Source organism: Pristiophorus japonicus, chromosome 4, assembly GCF_044704955.1.
Source record: "Pristiophorus japonicus isolate sPriJap1 chromosome 4, sPriJap1.hap1, whole genome shotgun sequence".
Taxonomy (NCBI): Eukaryota; Metazoa; Chordata; class Chondrichthyes; family Pristiophoridae; genus Pristiophorus; species Pristiophorus japonicus.
Genome location: NC_091980.1, coordinates 164,766,501 through 164,794,449, shown reverse-complemented (window position 1 = coordinate 164,794,449; position 27,949 = coordinate 164,766,501). Strand labels below are relative to the sequence as shown.

At 44.9% G+C, this 27,949-nt stretch overlaps 1 protein-coding gene across 1 annotated transcript; it reads left to right on the top strand.

Moving 5' to 3' along the window:
• Positions 1 to 93: 93 nt before the first annotated feature.
• Positions 94 to 27,949, top strand: gchfr (GTP cyclohydrolase I feedback regulator). The gene is made up of 3 exons (XM_070877397.1): positions 94 to 255; positions 12,429 to 12,523; positions 26,487 to 27,949. Exons 1-3 carry the CDS (start codon positions 220 to 222, stop codon positions 26,620 to 26,622), a joined length of 267 nt encoding a protein of 88 aa, XP_070733498.1. The 5' UTR covers positions 94 to 219; the 3' UTR covers positions 26,623 to 27,949.

Sequence of the window (27,949 nt, the reverse complement as noted above, 5' to 3'; positions counted from 1 at the left end):
TAAAATGGGAGCACGGGGGCACATTCCCAGAGAGACGGGAGTTGTGCAGCTTGTGAGCCAGATCCAGGAGGAGGCGGCTGGCTCTTTCAGAGTTATTGCGTTGATCTCCTGCAGGGAGTGATTGGCTGCAGTCAGAGTCACTGAGGAAATTACACCGTGAGGGAATATCAGCAGCAGAGGGGAAAGCGGCATTGTACCAGGCTACAAGGGGCTGTCAACATGCCTTACATCCTCATCAGCACCCAGATTCGCATGGTGAGTAAATGTCCACCTTATAAGGTATGTGTATGTGTGTGTGTGTGTGTGAGCGGGACAGGGGTCATCGACACTGTCAGTCTCTGGGTCATCTCCCTGCACTAATCCGCACTCAGTCCTCTTTAACAGCCTGTAGGATAGTGCCTATCCCCCGCCCCGTCACCATTTAATCGCCGGGATTAACGTGTCCCTGCATCCAATGTGCAATCCTCACTGACACCGAGGAATGGAGGATCCGACGGGAGGAAGGAAGGAAGTGCCGGATTTGAATCGCAGCGGGTTGTTTATACTGAAAGTGAAAGTGTCCTCTTGGCCACCGGTTAAATGAGCGAAGTTGATCGAATTTCAGGAATTATTGCTATTCGAAGTTGTTTTCTGATCCAACCACGTCGCAGGGACTGGGGGGAGGGATTGGTTAATTTCAGCTGAAATGGACAGAGGCGAACTGAAGACCAGCCCTCCTTCCTGACGCCCGCTCAAACACATAAGTCTTGCAGCTCTGCACGACCCTGACCTCTGAGGCACCCCACAGCCAGCCCAGCATGTTTCCACAATGAGGGGAGGGCGGCACCACTGGATGTGAGAATTCAGAGATCTGGTGTCCAATCATTTGGACTGTCTGGAGTGGATCTTCTGACTTAGAGGTGGCAATGCTACCACAAAGCCAAAGGTTTGCTCTAGGTAATGGAGTAGAAGTATCTGAACATTCAAGAGGGTTTTAGGACATGGAGTGCCATAACAGACACGGCAGAATCTAAAATAGCTTTTAAAAGGGAAGTCGATAAATATTTGAAAAATGAAAAAAATAAAAGTGTATGAGGCAAAAGGCAGGGGAATGGGACTAAGTAGAAACATTAGGCACAGGACTAGGCCATTCAGCCCCTCGAACAACATTCATTAGCCTTTTTGTACTTGTCTACTGGCTTTAAATGATTTTAGTATTTGGCTCCTAAATCTCTCTGCTCATCCACAGTTCATGCTTTCTCACCAATTAGAAAACACACTGATTTATCTTTTGTGGGTTAAATTGGATGACTTCACATTTGCCTACATTGAACTCCATTTGCCATAGTTTTGCCCACTTATTTAATTTGTCTATGTCCCTTTGCAACTTCCTGCTCCCATCTGCACTACTTTCTAATTTAACCTCCTATCTTAGTGCCAGCTGCAAACGGTTCTCTATTCCTTCATACAAGTCATTAATAAATATGGTGAAAAGTTGAAGACCCAGAACAGCTCTCTGGGGAACACCACTTCTCACATCCTGCCAGAGTACATTCCCTTTATCCACACTCTCTGTCTCCTATCTCCCAACCATTTCCAACCCAGGTCAAAAGGCTTCCTCCAATTCCATGCACTCTCATTTATGCTGCTAATATTGGCCCGAAAATCGCGGTCGGAGGCTTCCTGCCGGCGGACGCCTCTGACCGAAATGTTTTTTCCACAAGTACCTGGTGGTCCCGGAGGAAGGTATACTTGTGGTCCAAGGCCTAGATGTGCAGTTGAGCATATGGGCTCACACATCCCAGGAACGTAAGCGTAACCTGGGATCACGTTTGTCTGGACCACCAATGAACATGGAGTATTCTCATTAGTAATAATGGGAGCTCTGTTTGCACAAGGTCCCATTAGTATCAATGAGAATACCCCCAAAACACAGAAACACAACACAATAAATTTAAAAAACCTCACATATTTAAAATTAATTGAAATTTAATTAAATTAAATGTTTTAGAAAAAAAAATGATTTAATAGGGTTAAAAATAAATTTACCTTAATGGATAGAGTTCTTAATATAAAAATTATTGATAACATTTTTCTATGTTTTAAAACTCTTATGCTGGTAAAAGAAGGCTATATGCCTGCTTTTACCAGGTGTAAGAGTTTGAAGGACATTCACTGGGCAAGAGTTGGACAAATAACACAAATCCCTCCGTACGAATGTCCTACTCCCGGGGATGTGTGATCACAAAAGCCGGTTCTCAGCGTATGCATGTCGCATCCGAGAACCGGAACTAGTGAGCCTCTTTGGGTGTGTGCGCACATTGTATGCACCCGGAGAGGCTGCAATTTACGGCCCACTTTCTTGTGTGGAACCTTACCCAATGCCTTCTCTAGTCCCCATAAGCACCATCCATAGAAACTCCCTTCGCTACATTATTATTGATCTTCCCAAAAAATTCAACAAGATTAGTCAGACATGACTTACCCATAACAAAGTCATATTGGCTCCCTTTGATTAGCTCATTTGTGCTCAAGTGCTCAGTCACTCTATCCCGAATGACAGATTGTACTACAATGACAAAATACTGCCGATGTTGGAATCTGAAATAAAAACAGAAAATGCTGGAAATAGTCAGCAGATCAGGCAGCATCTGCAGAGAGAGAAACAGTTAATGTTTCAGGTCTTTGACAGATTCTAGTAGCTTCCCCGCAACTGAATTTAAAGTAGATGGGTCTTTCAGAGAACCGGCATAGACACAATGGGTTTAATTGCCTCTCACTATGCTATAAACCTCTATGATTCCAAATTAACTAGTTTAAATGTGACCTTATCCTTATCCCTGTTGTGTTGTTACCAATACAGTGAATAATCCTAGTGACAACACTGTGAGGTCTTGTATTTCCTCCTATACCCACTCTAGGATTTATTGGAGTTCAATGTAAAACTTTATTATGAATCGACTGACAGTGTTGCTTCTACAACAAAATAATTTTGTTTGTAAAACACCTTTTTATAAAATCATTCAATGGGCTTAACTACTGAGTGACTAAGTTGTTTTGACTTCTCTGCTGGTGAATACACTATCCAGTGTGGAACCTATGCTAAACACAAGTCTGTGTGATGGTGTCGCCCATCAGCTGTCCCAACATGAGTGAGCTGGTTGGCAATTCCCCACTAACTTCCCATTCCCATGGGCTGCTGACTTGTGTTTAATTTTGCCCTGATCTGATTGGTTGCTCTAATTATCCCTGCTGCTTGCTGTTCTGATTCGACAAAGGCAGGAGGGCCAAGAAGGAGCTGATTCTGGAATAAGAATCAGGTGGACCAGAGCCTGAGGAATGCTATCCATACTCGAAGAGCAACATTCAAAAAAAATCATTCTGAGTTTCTGTTTAATGTTAATGAAAGTTTTAACTTTTACTAATTCAGTGCATCCCATATCATCACTATCTTGATAACGTAATTTTTGGTCAATAATTGGTCACCAGAGGTTATATTGAATTCATCATCATCATAGGCAGTCCCTCGAACGAGGATGACTTGCTTCCACATGAGTTCACAGATGTTTCAATGAAGGACCCAATATTCCAGTCCTGAACTCCAATTGAGGGGGTGGAAGATGCCTGTGCGTGGGTTTTTTTAATGTATGGTGACCGTTGCACACCAGCCACCACACAGGTTTGACAAAGCTAGGCCTTTATCCAATGGCAAGGGTTAACCAGGACAACTGGAGACCTGCTCTGCTGCACGGACCTAGTGCACACACATATCGCAGTGAGGGCTGGCCTGTGCTTCCCCTGGGCCGTCGGCACTTCTGGCCCCCATACCCTCAATCACCACACTTCCGCCACGATCTCTTGCCGCTCCTCCGCCACAAACATTCGCCGCTCCTCCGCCACGGTTTCCCGCCGCACCTCCGCACCAAACATTCGCCGAACCTCCATCACAATCACTCACCAAATTTCATCCATGATCCCTCATCACTCCTCTGCCCCGATCACTCGTCGCAAGTCCGCCACGACCTTCCCGCTCCTCTCCTGTACCAGGGCCCCTCCAATGCTCCTGCCCACGCTCCAAACGGCGACCTGGGTCCTGATGATGTCACTCAGTCGCCCACCTCGAAGCCGTCGCACACTTATGTCAGCTCGTGCTGAAATCTGCAGTGTCATGCTCCAGCTCTTTTTATAGCCCCGACCTGCGGAGATGTTCTCTCACAGCTTGGGGTGGCCCATGATGTCCCAGGGCCCGGCGCTCCAGCTCTTTTTATAGAGGGAGGAGGAATAGCGGGCAGCAGAAATCTGAAATTCAGCTGTCTATTGAGTGAAAGTGTTGACCCAATGGAAGTTTCAAATATCAAAATAAATCGCAACTGAACCTTGTCTAGGAAAATAGTGTTAACATCCTTTCTTCCTCATTGGCTAGCAGCTCGTGTTGCGCCATGCATTGCATCCCTTAATTCATTCCTCAGTCATTTTGCGCTACTTTGTTTCTGTTGATCACTGCGTTCATCTCGATGGGGTTTTTGTATTATAAAGTCAGTACAAGTAGTTCTGCTTTAGTGCTTCAGGGGCAAAATCTGCTCCGTTGATGTTGTAGGGTAAATCGGAGCACGAGCAGTTTTCAGAGTGCGGTTTGTGACTTTGTTTCCGGGTTTGAATATATTTTCCCCAGTAGCTGCACAGAACTACGGGAATGTAGGGACAGGAGTGGGCCATTCAACCCTTAGAGCCCGCTCCGCCATTCAATTAGATCATCGCTGATCTGTATCTTAACTCCATCTACCCATCTTGGTTCTGTAACCCTTAATACCCTTGCCGAACACATATATCTATTTTTTAATTTTTACATTTTCAATTGATCAAGCCTCAACTCTGCCAAAGGATCAGCCATGATCATACTGAATGGCGGTGCAGACTCAAAGGGCCGAATGGCCCACTACTGCTCCCATTTTCTATGTTTTTCTATGTCATCACGTTATTGTTCGTGGGCGCCCGCTGTGCGCAAATTGGCCGCCGCATCCCGCATACCACAACAGTGACCACACTCCAAAAGCACCTCACCGGCTGCAAAGACGTCCGGTGGTCCCGCAAGATGCCACATAAAAGGAGTTTTTCTTTTTCTTTCTACAATGAAGTAAGCGTCCTGTTGGTTACTGTGGCATCTCCCTGTAAAATCTCCAAATGTTCAGCTCATGGATACTATTTAAAATTAGACTGAAATAAATGACCAGTAATCAGGGTATTTGCCATCTACATGGTCACCAGCTTGAATCTACCTTCAGTCAAAGGGAGAAGAGCCACTTTAAAATGAATCGCTAATTGAAGTTAATGAAAGGCTCATGTATATTGCTCTATAAAACAGAGCATTCTCTGACTTATTGTAAGTAACGCAGGACATCCACTGGCAACCTATTAAAAATGGCGCACAGGCATGTCACATTTCCTGTGTCACACTTTGGGTGTCACACATTCTCATATGTAAATTTATCCCAGCTGATAGGATCAAATTTCATATTCATAAATCACCAACAGATCACAACTGCATAGGTAGAGAACGTGAGAATCAGTATGTAACAAACAGGAATGAAAAACACCAAAACATGAACCTTAGAAAACTACAAATTAAGATGCGGAGTCAGCAGTAGCTATGAGAGGCCCAGGCAAACTAAATCAAATCTGGTTTCTTCATCTAACATCGACACATAGGTTAAATAATACATTTTAATCAAATATGTAAGGTTTTCAACTTGCTTAAAACTGCCGTTGTGAGCTGACACCCAGTGTAGAATCCGCCCAATCCTCATTGCATAAGACAAGGTTCTTTTTAAAAAATGAGCCAATCTTCTGTGGCATTGTATATTGTAACTGTAATGTCTTTGTGTTCTTCGTTCTCTTCATTTCTCCTTTCTGTTTGTCTCTCCCTTCTGCACTGCATCTCCCGTTCGACTTTTCTTGTATCTCAGATCTTTTCTGCTGCTGTCTTTTTTCCCATTCGATATTATTTTTGTGCACATCAGCTCCTTGCAGAATCTATTCCCATCTTCACCCTATCTTGCACTCTTCCTCCTAGTCTGTCCCTCTGAAAAACATTGCAATCTGATGTGTTTATGTTGCACTCCTGCATAATTCACAGCCAGGTTTGTCAGTGCTGTTAAATCCGTATCTCCCTGTGATATAATTGTTTCTAATTCCCTCAGTAAACAGCCCACGCTCCGAGTATTGAAATACATTTACTTTTGGGGGGGAAATCGCTTAGTGTCCCGTTTGGGAGCGGTAACAGCTGTGAGGCGGGAGTTCCAGCACCAGGCGCCAAAGTCCCGCCCCGCGACCTATATTCGGGTTACCGCCCTCGAGAGCAATTGGAGTGTAAAATATCGCACTCCACTTGCTGTTTGGGGCGTGAGCGGGACGGAAAGGATCAGTGAGGAGCGCTGCACTATGCGGTGGGACGCGTACCGCTGCTGCATAGACAGGGCCCTCCCCTTCATTAAAGGGGAGGACCAAGCTGGGACTTTGCAGGGGAGAAACAGGTCCTTAACTGGACCACTGGGGAGCGGGGTGCCATGGCATCAGGCTGACATGCAAGCGGAATGTCGGGCTTTAAGATCGCAGTCCGGAGCCCGTGATCTAAAATGTAAGTCGGCCATTTAAAAAAAAATAGGCTCCTCCTTTAAATTTCGCCCCACGATGGCCTACAGCCCGGGACATTTCCCCTGCAGCTGTCGCTGCCATCGTCCGGCACAGCCTTTACCGGACACTACCGAATTTCCCCATGGGGCGAGAACGGGTCACTGCTCACGGTGCTGAATTGTCATCGCTGGTGCAGTGCAGCATGGTGCTACCGGTTAATTAGTTTCTTTAATTAATTCTTGGGATGTGGGCATCGCTGACAAGACCAGAATTTGTTATTGATCCCCAGTGCCCTTGAGAAGGTGGTGATGGTGGGCCTTCTTCTTGAACCGCTGCAGTCCATGTGGTGAAGGTACACAAGAACATCAGAACATAAATAGGAGCAGGAGTCGGCCATACGGCCCTTCGAGCCTGCTCCGCCATTCAATAAGATAGTGGCTGATCATTGACCTCAATTCCACTATCTGCCCGATCTCTATATCCCTTGATTCCCCGAGACTCCAAAAACTATCTATCTCGGCCTTGAATATATTCAAAGACGCAGGGGTCAAAATTGCCCCCCGACCAAAAAGTTGGTGCACTCACCGATTTGTTAGGTTTTTCTCCATGGGGTGGAGATTGGACCGATATTCGCCTCTTTGTTTTCTATTTCCGGTCGGGGTGGTGTTAAGGGGCGGATGTGCCCTTGGAGTGGGGCTGCCATCGCTCCGAGTCATCAGCACCGCGCTGACGTGTCACAACGTCCCTCACCATCAGTTAGAGGGGAGGGCTGCTGTGAACTCTACAATAAGTTTAGTTAGGCCCACTGGGCCACCAGAAAGGATTTCGGCAGGGCTAGCGGCCTGGTACCCAAGAAGGGGTGCTGGGCTGCCTGTTGGCGGTCCAGCCGAACCCGTGGCTGCCATTTCAGGCCGATCTGGCAGTCGGATGACAATTAAAATAAAATGCCGACCGCGGCAGGATGCCCTCCCCTTTAAGGGCAGATGCGCCACCCAGCCACACACCGCTTTGCGCAGGGGAAAGCTGTCAGTGGTAACGACCGGCAACCGATCCACTCCCACAGGGCAATTCCCCGTGGGGCAATTTACCTTGCGTGGTGGGAAGGAGGTCGCCGCCAGTCGGCACGGGGTCGCTGCGTGCCTGACGTGGCGGAAACACAGGTGGCGAGGAAACCCATTCTTGCCGCTCCCAGCCCGGGGGCAAGTTATGACGGGTTGGCCCGTCCATCTGCTCCCGATTGGTGAGGCCTATCTGCTCCATTTGAGGTGGTAGTGGACCTTAAGGAGGGGAGCAGAGTATTCCAAAGATTCACAACCCTCTGAGTTAAGAAATTCCTCCTCATCTCGGTCTTAAATGACCTTCCCCTTACCCTGAGACTGTGACCCCTAGTTCTGGACACTCAGTCAGGGGAAACAACCTCTCAGCATCTCTCCTGTCAATCCCTTTCAGAATCTTGCATGTTTCAATGAGATCCCCTCTCATTCTTCTAAACTCCAGAAAGTATAGGCCCATTCTACACAATCTCTTATCATAAGGCAGCTCTCTCATCCAGGAATCAATCTAGTGAAGCTCCCTTGCACCATCTCCAAGGCAAGTATACCCTTCGTTCGATAAGGAGAACAAAACTATGCACAGTACTCCAGGTGTGGTCTCACCAAGGCCCTGTACAATTGTAGCAAGACGTCCTTACTCTCACAATAAAGGACAACATGCCATTTGCAATCCTTATTGCTTGCTGTGTTTCTTGCACAAGGACACCCACATCTCTCTGAAAAACCAACATTTAAAAGTTTCTCACCATTAAAAAATATTCTGTTTTTCTACTCTTCCTGCCAAGGTGAATAACCTCACATTTCCCTTCATTATACTCCATCTGCCACCTTACTGCCCACTCACTGTCTATCTATATCCCTTTGCAGACTCTTTGTGTTCTCCTCACAGCTTACTGACCACCTAGCTTTATATCGTCAGCAAACTTGGATACATTACACTCAGTCCCTTCATCTAGGTCATTAATATAGATTGTAAATAGTTGAGGCCCCAGCACTGAACCTTGTGGCACCCCACTAGTTACAGCCTCCACACCTAAAAAAGACCTGTTTATCGCTACTCTCTGTTTTCTGTCCATTAACCAATCCTCTATCCATGCTAATACATTACGTCCAATCCCATGAGCCCTTATCTTGTAATAACCTTTTATTATCTTATCAAATTACACCTTATCAAATCCACCAGCCTGTCCTCGCTGCACAGCACTCACCTCCCTTCCCCCCCTCCTCCCCTCAGTCATCAAGATCCATGGCGCGGCCATGGACAACGTGGACTATTTCCCATAAGTCGGGAGCCTCTTATCAACAAGAGCAGACATTGATGACGAGATTCAACACTGCCTCCAGTGCACCAGTGCAGCCTTCAGCTGCCTGAGGAAAAGAGTGTTTGAAGACCAGGCTCTCAAATCCAACACCAAGCTCATGGTCTACAGGGCTGTAGTAATACCCGTCCTCCTGAATGGCTCAGAGACATGGACCATGTACAGTAGACACCTCAAGTCGCTGGAGAAATACCACCAACGATGTCTCCGCAAAATCCTACAAATTCCCTGGGAGGACGGACACACCAATGTTAGCGTCCTCGACCAGGCCAACATCCCCAGCATTAAAGCACTGACCACACTTGATCAACTCCGCTGGGCAGGCCACATCGTTCGCATGCCAGACACGAGGCTCCCAAAGCAAGCGCTCTATTCGGAACTCCTTCACGGCAAACGAGCCAAAGGTGGGCAGAGGAAACGTTATAAGGACACCCTCAAAGTCTCCCTGATAAAGTGCAACATCCCCACCGACACCTGGGAGTCCCTGGCCAGAGTTCGCCCTAAGTGGAGGAAGTGCATCCGGGAGGGTGCTGAGCTCCTCACGTATTATCGCCGAGAGCATGCAGAAATCAAGCACAGGCAGCGGAAAAAGCGTGCGGCAAACCAGTCCCACCCACCCCTTTCCCTCAATGACTATCTGTCCCACCTGTGACAGGGACTGTGGTTTTCGTATTGAACTGTTCAGCCACCTAAGAACTCACTTTTAGAGTGGGAGCAAGTCTACTCGATTCCAAGGGACTGCCTATGATGATGATGATATGAAATGCCATTTGGAAATCTAAATATACTTCCACTGGTTCCCCTTTATCTACATTCTCAAAAATTCCAATAAATTTGTCAAACCCGATTTCATAAAACCATTATGATTTTCTAAGTGCCCTGATACCACTTCCTTAACAATGGATTCCAGCATTTTCCCGATGACTATTGTCGGGCTAACTGGCCTTTAGTTCCCTGTTTTCTCTCTCTCTCCTTTCTTGAATAGCGGTGTTACATTTGCTACCTTCCAATCCGCTGGCACCATTCTAGAATCTAGGGAATTTTGAGAGATCAAAACCAATGCACCCACTATCTCTGCAGCCACCTCTTTTAGAACCCTAAGATGTAGGCCATCAGGTCCAGGGAATTTGTTGGCTTTTAGTCCCATTAGTTTCTCCAGTACTTTTTCTCTACTTATATTACTTACGTTAATTTTCTCACCCTCATTAGACACTTGGTTCCCCAGCATCTTAGGTATGAATTAGGACTAAACTTTCACACATCAACATGCAGTGCCAAATCAGTGAAAAAGCATAATTTGATTCTGCAATGGACCCATCTGCTTGTTAATACATTTCCCAAGGTCTGATACCTTAATTTAAGATGTAAAGTACATTTTCTATAGCAAAAATACCCCATAAAGAAAACTGAAAGCCTGTTAGTCTGAAGGTTGGTTTGATCTATTAATCGGATTGATTCCTATTGCATGATGTTCTGTATTGGAGCGCCCATTGGTTAGTTGATTGGTTGTTCATAGAGTTGGAGGTGAAGCAACTTGGTGAAAATCCTTTTATATCATTTAATGTGTAAGTAACTGCGCTTTGATCTGCGTTGTTGTGTGCGTGTGGGTCCGTGTGCATGTGCACACACGTATCTATTTGTGCATGTGCGTATCTCTTTTTTTAAGAGTTGAGTGAATGAATAATTATAGAAAGACATGGATTTATATAGCGCCTTTCATGACCACCAGATGTCTCAAAGTGCTTTAACACCAATGAAGTACTTTTGTAGTTACCGTTGTAATGTGGGAAATGCGGCAGCCAATTTGCACACAAGCAAACTCCCACAAACAGCAATGTCACCAGATGATTCGATTTTTTATGATGTTGATTGAGGGATAAATATTGGCCAGGACACCGAGGATGACTCCCCTGCTCTTCTTCAAGAAATAGGGCCATGGGATCTTTTATGTCCACTTGAGAGAGTGGTTTAAAGTCTCATCTGACAGTGCACTGCTCCCTCAGCACTGGAGTGTCAGCCTATATTTTTGTTGTGCTCAAGTCCCTGGAGTGGAACTTGAACACACAACCTCTGACTCAGAGGCGTGTGTGCTACCCACTGAGCCACAGCTGACATTGCATTATTGTCCTAACGGAATATTGTCTGTATGTTTGGTTTATCCCATCTCTAGATTTCACAGTGAACAGTTATTAAACTGAGTACTTAGACTAAACACTAGAAATTATTATGAAACACTGTTTTCCAATAGCGTCATGCAGCATTTTTAAGTTGAATGGGCCTTGGAGACCCAAGCGTGGGAGGGTAACCTGATTTCCTTACAGACTGGGATGAAGCAGAAAATTATACGTTTTTCCTGGCAATCCGATCACCGACACTAGTATTGCTGCCCTTGACTTATTGTTCAACCAACGTAAAACATGCTGCTTCTGCACTTTCATATTCATTGTATCTACAGTGTGTTGGGGCCCTCCCCATTCTCAGCCTATTGACAGGGTGACCGCTAACCTTATAACTCTGAACATGTGATTCCAAAATAGGTTTAATTACCGAAGGTCTGCCGAGCACACAAATGTTCTAAAACTAACCGTGATGGACTTTTCTAATAGAAAGTTGCACATTTTCTCAGAATGGTGTGCTCTAGGCTGACACTGCAGTGCTGAGGGAGCAGTGAACTGTCGGATGAGACTTTAAACCAAGGTCCCATCAGTTCTCTCAAGTGGACGAAAAAGATCCCATAGGATAGAATTACATGGGATATGCAGCACAGAAACAGGCCATCCGGCCCAACCAGTCCATGTTCCACTTGAGCCTCCTCCTGTCATTCCTCATCTAATTTTATCAGCATAAACCTCTATTCCCTGCTTGCTCATAAGCTTATCTAATGCAAAGCATGTGGGCTCAGTATTTTTAAATTGGCGGCCTACACCCTTACATATAACAGGAAGGCCCAAGGTTCAGTTTCTGCTGAGTCAGTCAATGACAGCCGGGTAAAGAAAGACTTGCATTTCTATAGCGCCTTTCACGTCCACCGGTCGTCTCAAAGCGCTTTACAGCCAATGAAGTACTTTTGGAGTGTAGTCGCTGTTGTAATGTGGGAAATGCGGCAGCCAATTTGCGCACAGCAAGCTCCCACAAACAGCAATGTGATAATGACCAGATAATGTGCTTTTTTGTTTTGTTGGGTGAGGGATAAATATTGGCCAGGACACCAGGGATAACTCCACTGCTCTTCTTCGAAATAGTGCCATGGGATCTTTCACGTCCACCTGAGAGGGCAGACGGGCCCTCGATTTAACGTCACATCTGAAAGACGGCACCTCCAACAGTGCAACACTCCCTCAGCACTGCACTCAACATTGCACTTTTCTGAAATCTGGGGGAGATGAAAGGAAATGAATCAGGTATGAACCAATTAAAAGTAATAATACAGGGCATCTTTGTTTTGCAGGAAACTGGGCCCACAATTGTGGGGGACGAGCACTCGGACCAAGACCTTATGAACTACCTTGGAGCTGAGAAAACCACCACTTTAGGAAATAACTTGTGAGTAGTGCATATCGGAGCACCTCATAACAGGCTATTTATACGTATCTTCTTCTTATTCATTTCATTTTATTCCCATATCTTGGGTCTTCTATCCTAGAACTAAGAGTTGCCTCACTGCCAGGTTTCAGGCATTGGCTCAGCCCAGCCCAGCACTGGGTGGATGTGAGCGAGATTGTGGTCTCGCAATGGGAGATGGCTGCACCAGGACTCTGCTCTCTACCTCAGCTGATTGCACTACTGAGATAGTGTCACTTCCCTACCACTCCATGGCATAGTCCATTATCCACTCTCTGTGCCTGCTTGCTCACAATCATTTATCTAAAAGATCTTTTACATACTGTGCCATTGCCCAGAGCTGCCAGCAGTCGGGTAATGTTTGGAGTGAGACTTATATTTAAGTAGAGCGAGACCGATTGCAAACCGGTTTAAATATATTTTATTAGTTTATTTTTAGGAGTGAGATAAATCAATAGATGGCAGTTTTTAACCGGAATGAGAAAGGCTCGAGCCCCTCCCCCCACTCCCCACCAAACAAAAATCATCATCCCACTTGAAGATCCAATGCTATGATCTCCTTGCTCGTACTGGGAATGTCAGAGTGTATGTGCAGAGGAGCAGCTCAGCTCTGCCGTGGGCTAACACGGTCAACTAGTTTGTCCTGCTGAGCTAAACCTCTATAACAATTGTTGATTAAGCGGTTCTGCCTCCACAAACTCTTCCCCCAGACTTCAAATCCATTTCCACTCTTCTCTCTGTGGATGTTACACCTGCTTAGCCTCAGTCTCAGAGACAGGGCATATCGCAGGAGATCCTGGCACTCGAGCAGACGTGATGGCAGAAAACTGACAGGTAGAGAGTGGGTGTGAGAGGGGCTTGAACAAGGAGGGAGTGGGTGAGAGAGGGGCTTGAACAAGGAGGGAGTGGGTGAGAGCGGGGCTTGGCCAGGGAAGGAGTGTGTGAGAGAGGGGCTTGAACAAGGAGGGAGTGGGTGAGAGAGGGGCTTGAACAAGGAGGGAGTGGGTGAGAGCGGGGCTTGGCCAGGGAAGGAGTGTGTGAGAGAGGGGCTTGAACAAGGAGGGAGTGGGTGAGAGAGGGGCTTGATAAAGGAGGGAGTGGGTGAGAGAGGGGCTTGATAAAGGAGGGAGTGGGTGAGAGCGGGGCTTGGCCAGGGAAGGAGTGTGTGAGAGAGGGGCTTGAACAAGGAGGGAGTGGGTGAGAGAGGGGCTTGATAAAGGAGGGAGTGGGTGAGAGAGGGGCTTGGCTCGGTAGGGAGTGTGTGAGAGAGGGGCTTGGCTTGGTAGGGAGTGTGTGAGAGAGGGGCTTGGCGAGGTAGGGAGTGCGTGAGAGAGGGGCTTGAACAAGGAGGGAGTGGGTGAGAGAGGGGCTTGAGGCAAGTAGGGAGTGGGTGAGAGAGAGTATGAGACAAGTAAGGGGAGAGGTTTGAGGTAGGTAAGAAACATGCAGTGGGGGGTTTGAGGCAGTGTATTTAAGGCAGAGACATGATAAAGTATGTGAAATATGGAGACATGGAGATAGGCATAGGGGTATTTTGAAGTCAATGTTGCGAAGACCTTCATGACTTAGAACAGACTTGCTGGCGGGGGAGGGGGGCGGGGGGCATTTCTAAACAGTTGAGTTCACATCACCTTCAAAATAGTGGTAAATAGTTAACTCCCAACTTTAATACACCATCCTGGGAACAGTAACATACCATCAAAAAATTGATTGTGATTTTCACCTCATGGCTGGAGTTAATTATTTTCTACGAATAAACAACACAAGTACCTGGAAAGGACACAGCGGTGGTTGTGCAAGTTACATTTCAGCAAAAAGACATGAATTGAACCCTCAGCTAATCTTCTGGATATTAGGGATTAGATATTAAAACAGTTACATTTTATTTGATTTCATAAATGGAAGACACTGAATATACCGACCACCCAGCTTTCAGGATTACAATGGCAACCCCAGCTGGGCTCAATATAACTGGATGTGACCAAATCAACAGTAGTTAGTCAAAGGATGCAGTTATCGGTATAAACTCTGCATTACACTGAAAAATACAGCCTCTTTCATTTGATAAATCATTGTACATGATTAACCAGTTAAGAATAAAGTTGCCCTTTTATTTCCCCCCTTCTCTTTCTATAGATGATACTTCCTTGGCCCCAGCAGCAAGAACCTTAATGTAAAATGAAATATTGATCTTCTTTCCTCATACCTATCCCTATGACCTTCAATCCCAACCAAATATTCATCTAAATCTTGAAGGAATTCAGTGAACCAGTTGTTGCTGGGTGTCTGTTCTACCTGTCCACTAGGGGGTGCTACAGATCATCTATGGCTCTGAAATCCAACTAATAACAATTGAAAAGTTTCCTGTGAATGCAAAGCCAGGAATAATGGAAGTGATTGCCTGTTGGAAATATAATTCTGTAGAAAATCCTTGATGGTGCGTGTATTTGCTTCATGGGTTCTTTGCTTAAGAATTCATACCAACACATTGCTATTAAGAACTAGTTGGTTTATTAGCAAAGGTTTAACAATCACACCACACATTACCAGTTCATCCACCAGGCTCACAACTACCTGCCTCATCTTGGATCCCCCGAATCCAACTGGCTGGGGTTTTATTGAGTCTTGTGAACATCACGTGACTGGCTAAGCCACTCACAACTCAACAGCTCTACGAACATGTGAGCATCCTCACAGGTTGCTTCCAATCTTCAAGACCGAGCCACGACAGCTGATTGACTTTGACTACCCATGCTTGCACATTACCAGCACATCCAGCAGAAACCAGTGCTGCCGAGGATATCGTTTTCCACAAGCAAGGAATCTCAACTCACAGGAATACTGAAATTCCAAGCTCACGAGGAGTCTGGTTCAACTCCCCAGAACAGGCAGGTGGAAAATGAGTTGGGTTGGATTGCCAAGTCATTTTCATGGAGAGGGGGTTCTCTGAGAGAAAGGTAGCAGAAGATTAGCAGATCTGCACATCTGAAAGAACTTAGTTTCAGCAAATATTAGAGAAACTGAGGATATGTGAATTTTTTTTAAGGAAATGGAACATGATTTCTGGAAGAATGGCAAAGGGATTAATTTCTTCCAATTGGTATTGTGCACTTCAATAGTAGAAGACTTTCTGGAAGCCACTCAGTTGCTACAATGGCATTCACTAGATATCTCATTCAAAATCCTACTCTCCAGCTGAGGGTGGAGACCATGTAATGAGATTCAATTGGCACTATTTAGTATTAGGCTGCTGGTCTCTGGGTAACCCCAAGTCTCAAACAGAAGATCTGTTGTTGTGAAGTGAAGTCATCCTTCGTGTAGTTAAATTTAATGGAGTCAATTACAGTGTTTCCCAAGTGTTGAGGCAAGAAAGTGACCAATCTGATGACTGTCTGGTAAAAGCAGTGGAAATGAGTTCCTGTTTATTTATTGGTAAAGTACACCACAACCATGTTATTCATTCAAAGACATGGTGACTGTGAGCCAGAGCCTGAAAAGGCTATTCCTCAATGAGGAAGATAATTTATGTGCCATTAATCTCCATTATTGCCGGCATGGACCTGTTGGGCCGAATGTTTCTGTGCTGTAAATACTGTTGCATATGAGGCGCTCCCAGCATGGGAAGAGTGCCCTTCTCAATTCAGTGAGACAGTGGAGGAGGTTGTAACCTGAATCTTGGGAAGACATTGTGTTGCTGGGCAATGGTCAGAACCATTGCTGAAGCCTGGCCCACCTTCAATGACTGCACATTAGTGATTAGCATGGAGATTACTGAGGTGGGTAAGTCATTTCAAGTATCTCATCCAGAGTCTTGTAACAAATACTGTGAAGATGGTTGCTGTCAATGGATTGTGAGCCAGTAGATCTTCAGTTGCGCACTTCGATCCTTCACAGAGAAGATACCATGCTCTGCGGTGAGAAACTGGCCTGTTGGTGAAGAAACATAGGAACATAGGAAATAGGAGCAGGAGTAGGACATTCAGCCCCTTGAGACTGCTCTGCCATTCTCTAAGATCATGGCTAATCTGATCTTGGGCTCAGCTCCACTTCCCTGCCCGCTCCCCATAACCCTTCACTCCCTTATCGCTCAAAAAATCTGTCTATCTCAACCTTAAATATATTCAATGACCCAGCCTCCACAGCTCATTGGGTAGAGAATTCCACAGATTTACAACCCTCTGAGAGAAGAAATTCCTCCTCATCTCAGTTCTAAATTCCCCAACGAGAGGAAACATCCTCACCTCATCTACTCTGTCAAGCCCCTTCAGAATCGAATATGTTTCAATAAGATCCCCTCTCATTCTAACTCTTCTAAACTCCAATGAGTATAGGCCCAACCTACTCAATCTTTCTTCATAAGTCAACCCCCTCATCTCAAGGATCAACCGAGTGAATGTTCTCTGAACTGCCTCCAATGCAAGTGTATCCCTCCTTAAATAAGGAGACCAAAACTGTGGCCTCACCTATACCCTGTTCAGTTGTAGCAGGACTTCCCTGCTTTTATAGCCCATCCCCCTTGCAATAAAGGCCAACATTCCATTTGCCTTCCTGATTACTTGCTGTACCTGCATGCTAACTTTTTGTGTTTCATGCACAAGGACCCCCAGATTCCTCTGTACTGCAGCATTTTGTAATTTCTCTCCATTTAAATAATAATTAGATTTTTATTTTTCCTTCCAAAGTGGATAACCTCACACTTTCCCACATTATACTCCATCTGCCAAATGTTTGCCCACTCATTTAACCTGTCTATATCCCTTTGCAGATTATTTGTGTCCTCCTCGCAACTTACTTTCCCACCGATCTTTGTATCATCAGTAAACTTGGCTGCATTAAACTTGGTCCCTTCATCCAAGTCATTAATATAGATTGTAAATAGTTGAGGCCCCAGTACCGATCCCTGTGGCACTCCACTAGTTACCATTTACCAACCGGAAAATGACGCATTTATCCCGACTCTCTGTTTTCTGTTAGTTAGCCAGGCCACTATCCATGCTAATATATTACCCCTAACCCCGTGAGTTTTTATCTTGTGCAGTAACCTTTTATGTGGTACCTTATCGAATGCCTTCTGGAGAGCTAAATACACCACATCCATTGGTTCCATATCCACCCTGCTCATTACATCCTCAAAGAACTCCAACAAATTTGTCAAACATGATTTCCCTTTTATAAGAACATAAGAAATAGGAGCAGGAGTAGGCCATACGGCCCCCTCGAGCCTGCCCCGCCATTTAATATGATCATGGCTGATCCGATCATGGACTCAGGTCCACTTTCCTGCTCGCTCCCCCTAACCCCTTAATCCCTTATTGGTTAAGAAGCTGTCTATCTCTGTCTTAAATTTATTCAATGTCCCGGCTTCCACAGCTGTCTGAGGCAGCGAATTCCACAGATTTACAACGCTCAGAGAAGACATTCCTCCTCATCTCAGTTTTAAATGGGCGGCCCCTTATTCTAAGATTATGCCCCCTAGTTCTAGTCACCCCTATCAGTGGAAACATCCTCTCTGCATCCACCCTCATAATCTTATACGTTTTGATAAGATCACCTCTCATTCTTCTGAATTCCAATGAGTAGAAGTCCAACCTCCTCAACCTTTCCTCATAAGTCAACCCCCTCAACTCCGGAATCAACCTTCTCTGAACGGCCGCCAAAGCAAGTATATCCTTTCATAAAACCATGCTGACTCTGCTTGAGTGTATTATGCTTTTCCAAATGTCCTGCTACTGCTTCCTTAATAATGGACTCCAGCATTTTCCCAACGACAAATGTTAGGCTAACTGCTCTATGGTTTTCTGCTTTCTGTCTGCCTCCTTTTTTAAATAAGGGCGTTACATTTGTGGTTTTCCAATCCGCTGGACCTCTCCAGAATCCACAGAACTTTGGTAGATTACAACCAAGCATCCATTATCTCTGCAGCCACTTCTTTTAAGACCCTGGGATGCAAGCCATCAGGTCCAGGGGACTTGTCCGGCTTTAGTCCCATTATTTTACCGGGTACTTTTTCTTTAGTGATAGTGATTGTTTTAAGTTCCTCCCTCCCTATAGCCCCTTGATTATCCATTATTGGGATGATTTTAGTGTCTTCTACCGTGAAGATCGATACAAAATATTTGTTCAACGTCTCTGCCTTTTCCCTGTTCCCCATTATTAATTCCCCAGTCTCATCCTCTAAGGGACCAATGTTTACTTTAGCTACTCTCTTCCATTTTATATACCTGACTATCTGCTTTTATATTTCTTGCTAGTTTACTCTCATAATGTATCTGCCCTCTCTTTATTATTTTTTTAGTCATCCTTTGCTGGTTTAAAAAACATTTCCAATCCTCTGGCCTCCCACTAGTCTTGGCCACTTTGTATGCCATTGTTTTCAGTTTGATACCATCCTTTACTTCTTTAGTTAGCCACGGATGGTTCTCCCTTCTCTTAAAGTCTTTCCTTCTCACTGGAATATATTTTTGTTGAAAGTTATGAAATATCTCCTTAAATGTCTGCCACTGCTTATCAACCGTCTTACACTTTAATCTATTTTCCCAGTTCACTTTAGCCAACTCTGCCTGCATACTTTTGTAATCGCCTTTATTTAAGATCAGGACAATGGTTTGAGATCCAACTTTCTCACCCTCCAACTGAATTTGAAATTCAACCATTCTTTGCTATGAGATCATTTATTAATCCTGTCTCGTTACAAAGTACCAGATCCAGGTTAGCCTGCTCCCTGGTTGGTTCCGCAACGCACTGTTCAAGGAAACCATCTCGGATACACTCTGTGAACTCTTCCTCAAGGCTACCTTGGCCAATTTGATTTGCCCAATTAATATGAAAATTAAAGTTACACATGATTATTGCCGTATCTTTCTTAGAAGCCTCAGATGTTTGAAAACTGGTGCCAATATTTAGCTCTGGCTGAGGTTTCACTAAATTGATGACATCCTGAAAGATGAAACCTGCAGGCTTTCCCCTTTGGAAAGGGAACTGCGATTGTTTTAAGATTCTCTTGATCGAAAAACATTAATCTGTATCTCCACCTGCAGATATGTAAAGATTTACAACGGATCAAGGTGCCTTAGGCAATGAATTACAGTCCTAATTCCAGTATACAGTGCTGTCTGTCAGGAAATTGAGGTAGTCCACAAGGGTACCTCTGTTAAAGTAGAGAATATTCTCCAGCTTCTAATCATAGACAGGAGCTAGGAAGTCCTTTGGTGAGAGACATGATGGAAGAATAAAGAGATCTGAAGAATGTTCTCTGCAAAGAATCTACAGGAATTCCATTAATGGAACTCTTGTCAGCGGGATAGTAATGTTTTTCTCAAGACAGGTACTTTTTTTGTTTTTCCGACCCATGGTAGACCACATTGCTGTTGGCTTTTGGTGTAGTCTACAATGGCACATAGCACGTTGGCCTTTATCACAAGGGGGTTGGAGTACAAGAGTAAGGAAGTCTTGCTACAATTATACAAGGCTTTGGTGAGACCACACCTGGAGTACTATGCACAGTTTTGGTCTCCTTATCTAAGGAAGGATATACTTGCCTTGGAGGTGGTGCAATAAAGGTTCATTAGATTGATTCTTGGAATGAGAGGAATATCCTCCTATGTCCTATGATGAAAGATAGAGTAGAATGGGTCTATACCGTCTCAGGTTCTGAGTGGGTTTGAGAGGGTAAATGCTGAGAGATTGTTTTCCCTGGCTAACTAGGGGGCATAGTCTCAGGATAAAGGGGCGGCCATTTAAGACTTAGATGAGGAGGAATTTCTTCACTCAGAGGGTTGTGAATCTTTGGAATTCTCTACCTCAGAGAGCTGTGGGTGCTCATTCATAGAATATATTCAAGGCTGAGCTCGATAGATTTTTGGACTCTAGAGGAATCAAGGGATATGGGGATCGGGCAGGAAAGTGGAGTTAAGGTCGAAGATAGGCCATGATCTTATTGAATGGCGGAGCAGGCTCAAAGGACCGTATGGCTTACTCCTGCTTCTATTTTTTATGTTCTCTACAGAGGAAGAACCAAACTATCAAATGACAATGATAGCCTGTAGGAATTACAACAATTGGTGCACGTGAAGAATATTTGGTGCTAGCCAGAATCAGACAGTGCCGAAAGTGCAGAAAAAACTCTGGCCGCTTGATGTCAAAACCCATGATATTGTGGGACAACTGAGTGAGGGAGATCGGACCTCTTCAATACAATTACCTCAGTTGCTGGTGGCAGGCACTTTCATGGTGTTGAGAGGGCAATTCCTGTGGTGTAAGTAATTCTGGATGATTTTCACCCAGCCCTGATGTTTGCCCTGTGCACAATCAGAAAATCGATAGATTTGTCATGGTACATCTGCTTGTAGGCAATGGTGAATGCCACATGCATTTGTGAGATCAGTGTTATATATGGCCCACATTTCTTTGTGGTTTTCGAGTTCTGTTTCATACAGTTGAAGCAGGATGCCAGAAGCATTGCTGTAAAATTTATTAAGGAGAATATCTAAGAAAAATTCGCAAAGTTGTAACCTCATTGAGGTTCAAACACCCAATGATTTAAAAAAAAAAATCACAAGTACAAAAGTGAATGTATATCCCATTGATTTAAGATACATGTTGAAAATTTTGACCAAATGGCAACCAGAGGGAGGAGCTACTCTCTGCCACAAAGAGGAAAAAGGGACGCAGCCCTGGGAGATAACTTCAGATAGCACTGGAGATGCGATCCATGGATACTATCCACACATTTCACTGTGTCCTTGTCATTTATCTGATTGTGGAGGGTGTTGGAGAGCGTGGAAACGGACAACCTCTGCAAAAGGCCTATAAAATAAAACCAATCTTGACTTAAGAGCATTGGAGGGCTGGGAAGGAGGCATCTCATCCCAATCCCCAGTCCCACCAACAGATCGCCAGCCACCAACTGCAATATGACCAGCAACAGACAGCAAGGAAACTGTCCTGGGTTGTACTTGACAAATTGGCACTGTGTTTATAAATCATTTGTTTAATCATGTAGACATAGTGACTGTGATTCAGGGACTTTCCCCCCTCTCCCCACAAAATAACGTCATTAAAATGTGTACACAGAAGATGGGACACCCAGGATAAAAAGAGCATGGAGCTATGTGGGGAGGGATGTGAATTTTCCATTTCTTAATAAATTGGTCAGTGTACTGGCACTTTTGCCATATTTGAATTATTTGGCCTGTATTCATGAGGGGTTGAACTTGGGTCCAAGCCTGCTCCTTTGCTGTTTCAGCTGAGCTAGTCCTGTGCATTTGTGATGTTTCGCTCTACTTGCAAGTTTCTCTTTTGCTGCATGTGCTTTTATTGTATGATAATGAAACATGATTTCCCAGCCAAGCTATGCTATCCACATTTTGAACATAGCTCAGCTTAGGGATCACGTAATCAAGTTGCAAGATGAATGAGAAACATAGAATATAGGTGCAGGAGTAGACCATTCGGCCCTTCGAGCCGGCACCCATTCAATATGATCATGGCTGATCATGCAACTTCAGTACCCCATTCACGCTTTCTCGCCATACCCTTTGATCCCTTTAGCCGTCAGGGCCACATCGAACTCCCTTTTGAATATGTCCAACGAACTGGACTCAACAACTTTCTGCGGCAGAGAATTCCACAGGTTCACAACTCTCTGGGTGAAAAAGTTTCTCCTTATCTCAGTCCTATATGGCTTACCCCTTATCCTTAGAGTGTGTCCCCTGGTTCTGGACTTCCCCAACATTGGGAACATTCTTTCTGCACCTAACCTGTCCAGTCCTGTCAGAATTTTATACGTTTCTATGAGATCCCCTCTCATTCTTCTAAATTCCAGTGAGTATAAGCCTAGCCAATCCAGTCTTTCCTCATATGTCAGTCCTGCCATCCCGGGAATCAGTCTGGTGAACCTTCGCTGCACTCCCTCAATAGCAAGCACGTCCTTCCTCAGATTAGGAGATCAAAACTGCACATAATACTCAAGGTGTGGTCTGACCAAGGCCCTGTACAACTGCAGTAAGACCTCCCTGCTCCTATACTCAAATCCCCTCGCTATGAAGGCCAACATACCATGTGCTTTCTTTACTGCCTGCTGTACCTGCAGGCCGACCTTCAATGATTGATGTACCATGACACCCAGATGTCGTTGCACCTCCCCTTTTACTAATCTGTCACCATTCAGATAATAATCTGCCTTCCTGTTTTTGCCATCAAAGTGGATAACCTCACATTTATCCACATTATACTGCATCTGCCATGCATTTGCTCATTCACCTAACCTGTCCAAGTCCCCCTGCAGCCTCTTAGCTTAGCATCCTCCTCGCAGCTCGCACTGCCACCCAGCTTAATGTCATCTGCAAACTTGGAGATATTACATTCAATTCCTTCGTCTAAATCATTAATGTATATTGTAAATAGCTGGGGTCCCAGCACTGAACCCTGCGGCACCCCACTAGTCACTGCCTGCCATTCTGAAAAGGACCCGTTTATTCCTACTCTTTGCTTCCTGTCTTTCAACGATTTCTCTATCCACGTCAATACATTACCCCCAATACCACGTGCCTTAATTTTGCACACTAATCTCTTGTGTGGGACCTTGTCAAAAGCTTTTTGAAACTCCAAATACACCACATGAACTGGTTTTCTCCTATCCACCCTAATAGTTACATCCTCAAAAAACTCTAGAAGATTTGTCTAGCATGATTTCCCTTTCATAAATCCATGCTGACTTGGACCGATCTTGTCACTGTTTTCCAAATGTGCTGCTATTACATCTTTAATAATTGATTCCAGCATTTTCCCCACCACCGATATCAGGCTAACCGGTCTATAATTCCCTGTTTTCTCTCTCCCTCCTTTTTTAAAAAGTGGGGTTATATTAGCTACCCTCCAGTCCATAGGAACTGATCCAGAGTCTATAGAATGTTGGAAAATGACCATCAATGCATCTACTATTTCTAGAGCCACTTCCTGAAGTACTCTGGGATGCAGACTATCAGGCCCTGGGGATTTATTGGCCTTCAGTCGCTTCAATTTCCCTAACACCATTTCCTGACTAATAAGGATTTCCCTCAGTTCCTCCTTCTCGCTAGACCCTCGGTTCCCTAGTATTTGCGGGCGGTTATTCGTGTCTTCCTTAGTGAAAGACAGAATCAAAGTATTTGTTCAATTGATCTGCCATTTCCTTGTTCCCCATTATGAATTCACCTGATTCTGACTGCAAGGGACCTACATTTGTCTTCACTAATCGTTTTCTCTTCACATACCTATAGAAGCTTTTGCAGTCAGTTTTTATGTTCACTGCAAGTTTACCCTCATACTCTTTTTTCCCCCTCCTAATTAAACCCTTTGTCCTCCTCTGCTGAATTCTAAATTTCTCCCAGTCCTCAGGTTTGCTGCTTTTTCTGGCCAATTTATATGCCTCTTCCTTGGATTTAACACTCTCCTTAATTTCCCTTGCTAGCCACGGTTGAGCCACCTTCCCTGTTTTATTTTTATGCCAGACAGGGATGTACAATTGTTGAAGTTCATCCATGTGATCTTTAAATGTCTGCCATTGCCTATCCACCGTCAACCCTTTTAGTATAATTCGCCAGTCTATTCTAGCCAATTCACGTCATACCTTCGAAGTTACCTTTCCTTAAGTTCAGGACCCGAGTCTCTCAATTAACTGTGTCACTCTCCATCTTAATGAAGAATTCTACCATATTCTGGTCACTCTTCACCAAGGGGCCTCGCACAACAGCATTGCCAATTAATTCTCTCTCATTACACAACACCCAGTCTCGGATGGCTTGCTCTCTTGTTGGTTCCTCGACATATTGGTCTAGAAAACCATCCCTTATACACTCCAGGAACTGCTCCTCCACAGTATTGCTACCAGTTTGGTTAGCCCAATCTATATGTAGATTAAAGTCACCTATGATAACTGCTGTACCTTTATTGCACGCCTCCCTAATTTTCTGTTAGATGCCATCCCCAACCTCACTACCACTGCTTGGTGGTCTGCACACAAATCCCACTAGCGTTTTCTGTCCTTTGGTGTTCCGCAGCTCTACCCATACAGATTCCACATCATCCAAGCTAATGTTCTTCCTTACTATTACGTTAATCTCCTCTTTAACCAGCAACGCTATCCCGCCTCCTTTTCCTTTCTGTCTATCCTTCCTGAATATTAAATACCCCTGGATGTTGAGTTCCTAGCCTTGGTCACCCTGAAGCCATGTCTCCGTAATCCCAATTACATCATATCCTTTAACAGCTATCTGCGCAGTTAATTCATCCATCTTATTACGAATGCTCCTCGCATTGAGACACAGAGCCTTCAGGCTTGTTTTTTTAACACTCTTTGTCCTTTTAGAATTATGTTGTAATGTGCCCTTTTTTGATTTTTGCCTTTGATTTCTCTGCTCTCCACCTTTCCTTATCTCCTTTCTACCTTTTGCTTCTTCCCCCATTTACTTCCATCTGTCTCCCTGCATAGATTCCCATCCCCCTGCCATATTAGTTTAAACCCTCCCCATCAGCACTCGCAAACACTACCCCCAGGACATTAGTTCCAGTCCTGCCCAGGTGCAGACCGTCCGGTTTGTACTGGTCCCACCTCCCCCAGAACCAGTTCCAATGGCCCAGGAATTTGAATCCCTCCCTCTTGCACCATTCCTCAAGCCACGTATTCATCTTAACTATCCTGCTATTTCTACTCTGATTAGCATGTAGCACTGGTAGCAACCCTGAGATTACTACCTTTAGGTCCTACTTTATAATTTAACTCCTAGCTCCCTAAATTCAGCTTGTAGGACCTCATCCCGTTTTTTACCTATATCGTTGGTACCTATATGCACCACAACAACTGGCTGTTCACCCTCCCCCTTCAAAATGCCCTGCAGCCGTGGCGAGTCATCCTTGACTCTTGCACCAGGGAGGCAACATACCATCCTGGAGTCTCAATTGCGGCCGCAGAAATGCCTATCTATTCCCCTTACAATAGAATCCCCTACCACTATAGTTCTCCCACTTTTTTCTGCCCTCCTGTGCAGCAGAGCCATCCATGCTGCCTTCCCCAAAATGGTATATCTGTTTTGGAGGGAGATGACCAGAATTTCTAGTTCCAGTTTCTTAAGCTGTTCCTGCAAGAGGCTTCAACTCCGATCGCGAGGGAAACAGAAGTCAATCCAGAGCAGTACACTTTGGGAATGGCAGTAGGACTACTAGAATGCTATGAAGTGGGAGGGTGCTGGACTCCCCGTAGTTCTTGCTATGAGTGAGGGGTACTGCAGTGTCTCCAAGTCCAGGAGAACAACAATCAGATGGGGATGATCTGGCTGGGTCAAAAATGGGAAAGGTACACATTTCCCCTGGATGGGGTAAAAGAAGCAGGGATGCAGAAGAGGCTAGAAGTAGAGAAATGGAGAATTTGGGAATGGGCGTGTTATAGCACTGGAGTAATTAAAAGAGATAGGGATGACGAGGCCATGGTGGGGAGAATTTAAGCAGGTGGATGAGAATTAAAAATTTGAGGTGTTTGTGGGGACCAGGAGCTAATGTAGGTCATCAAGTACGGGTGGTGGGAGAACTGGATGGTGGACAGGATATGGGCAACAGAGGTTTGGATCAGCTGAGGTTTATGGAAGGGGGAGGTTGGAAGGCTGGCCAGGAGAGCATTAGAATAGTCAATTCTGGAGGTGACAAAGGCATTGATTAGGGCACCAGGTTTGATGGACTGTACTAGGGGCAGAGGCAGGCAATGTTCCAGAGGCAGTCTTTGTGATGGAGCTCGGCTCTGGGTCAGATAGGATGCCGAGGATGTGACCAGCCTGGTTCAGCCTGAGACAGCTGCCAAGGAGAGAGACTTCCAGGCACTGTGTGCAATTTTCAGCCAAAATCTCCACGTGCATGTATTGGTTTAAAAAATAAATCGATGGGTTAATTTCAAATTAATTTGTGTTTGTATTCACAGTTCGGAATATCGCGTGAAATATCCTCCACGGGTGGTGCTGAACAAACTGGAGACAATCGGCTACAAAGTGATCAGTATGACGGGCATTGGGCAGACGTTAGTCTGGTGTCTACACCAAGCTCTGGAAACACCTTAACCAAATGGAATCTCTACCATTGCATCGGTATCAGAGACAGATTATCGGATATCGAGATGGGAGCCCAACTGTCACGTGTGCTGCTTAGAGACTTGCATTCGAGAAAAATTCCATTAGAAATTACTCAAAGACTGAAGATTCATTGACGTCCCCCCCTCCTATTTTCTCCCCATTTCATCGAAAGGTGCTGACTCTTGCCTTCTTGTTAGGGTGCAGTCAGCGCTCCAGAACCTCACCCGAGTAGCCATCCTTCATGCGTGAGCCTAGACGGTGAGTGTCGGCAGATTATTGAGAGGAGCATCAACCACCCGCTATATACACACACCTGCACTTTCCAGGGAACACTGGATAGTGATCAGGGTTCAAGGCTGATTTTCCCCCTTCCTAGTATTGACCCCCGAGAACTAAAAGCAGTCACCTAACTGCCACCTTGGCTGAAATCAGCTATTTCAGCACAGAGCAGTGGCCGAGCCCAAGAGATACAAATAGCTCATTACTACACCAAAAGATACAATTAACACTGAACTAATAGGGGAGCGCACCACCACCAATGCACTTGACGATTGTTTGAAATTGACATGGCCCTACAGGAATGAGGAGACCCTAACTCTATTATATATAATTCTCATGGGTATGGTAGCATAGTAGTTATGTTACTGGACTAGTAATCCGCAGGCCTAGACTAATTAATGAGCCAGAGATATGAGTTAAAATCCCATCACAGCAGCTGGGGAATTTAAATTGTTCATAAATCTGGAATTAAAAGCTAGTATCAGTAAAAACCCATGTGATTCACTAATGTCCTTTAGGGAAGAAAATCTAGCCTATATGTGTCTCCAGACCCACAGCAATGTGTTTGACTCTTAACTGCCCTCTGAAATGGCCCAGCCCAAGCTGCTCATTTGTATTCAAGGCGCCGGCTCACCACCATCCATCTCGAGGGCAAATAGGGATGGCCAATAAATGCTGGCCTTGCCAGCGACACCAACATTCCGTGAATGAATTAAGAAAAACCCTCTGTGATTTCTGGTTAGTGGCTAACATTGTATTAATACTATTGCAACAGGGAGCTTGTGCAGTCTCTGATAGACACTTTCCGATGTGATAATGTAACATATAAATACAAGCTTTGTTTTTCTTTTTTACTGACATTCGCTGTCCAGTTTCACACTGGAATAATAGCCACTTGGGTGCGGGACTATTAAATGAGAAAATGAGCACTTACCAATCTGCGTTGTCCATCATTTTGTGCACATGTCACAGGTCATCTGAACTGCACTAAACCTCTGCAAATCAGCTCGTTTACACGCCTCGGATTCAAATTTCA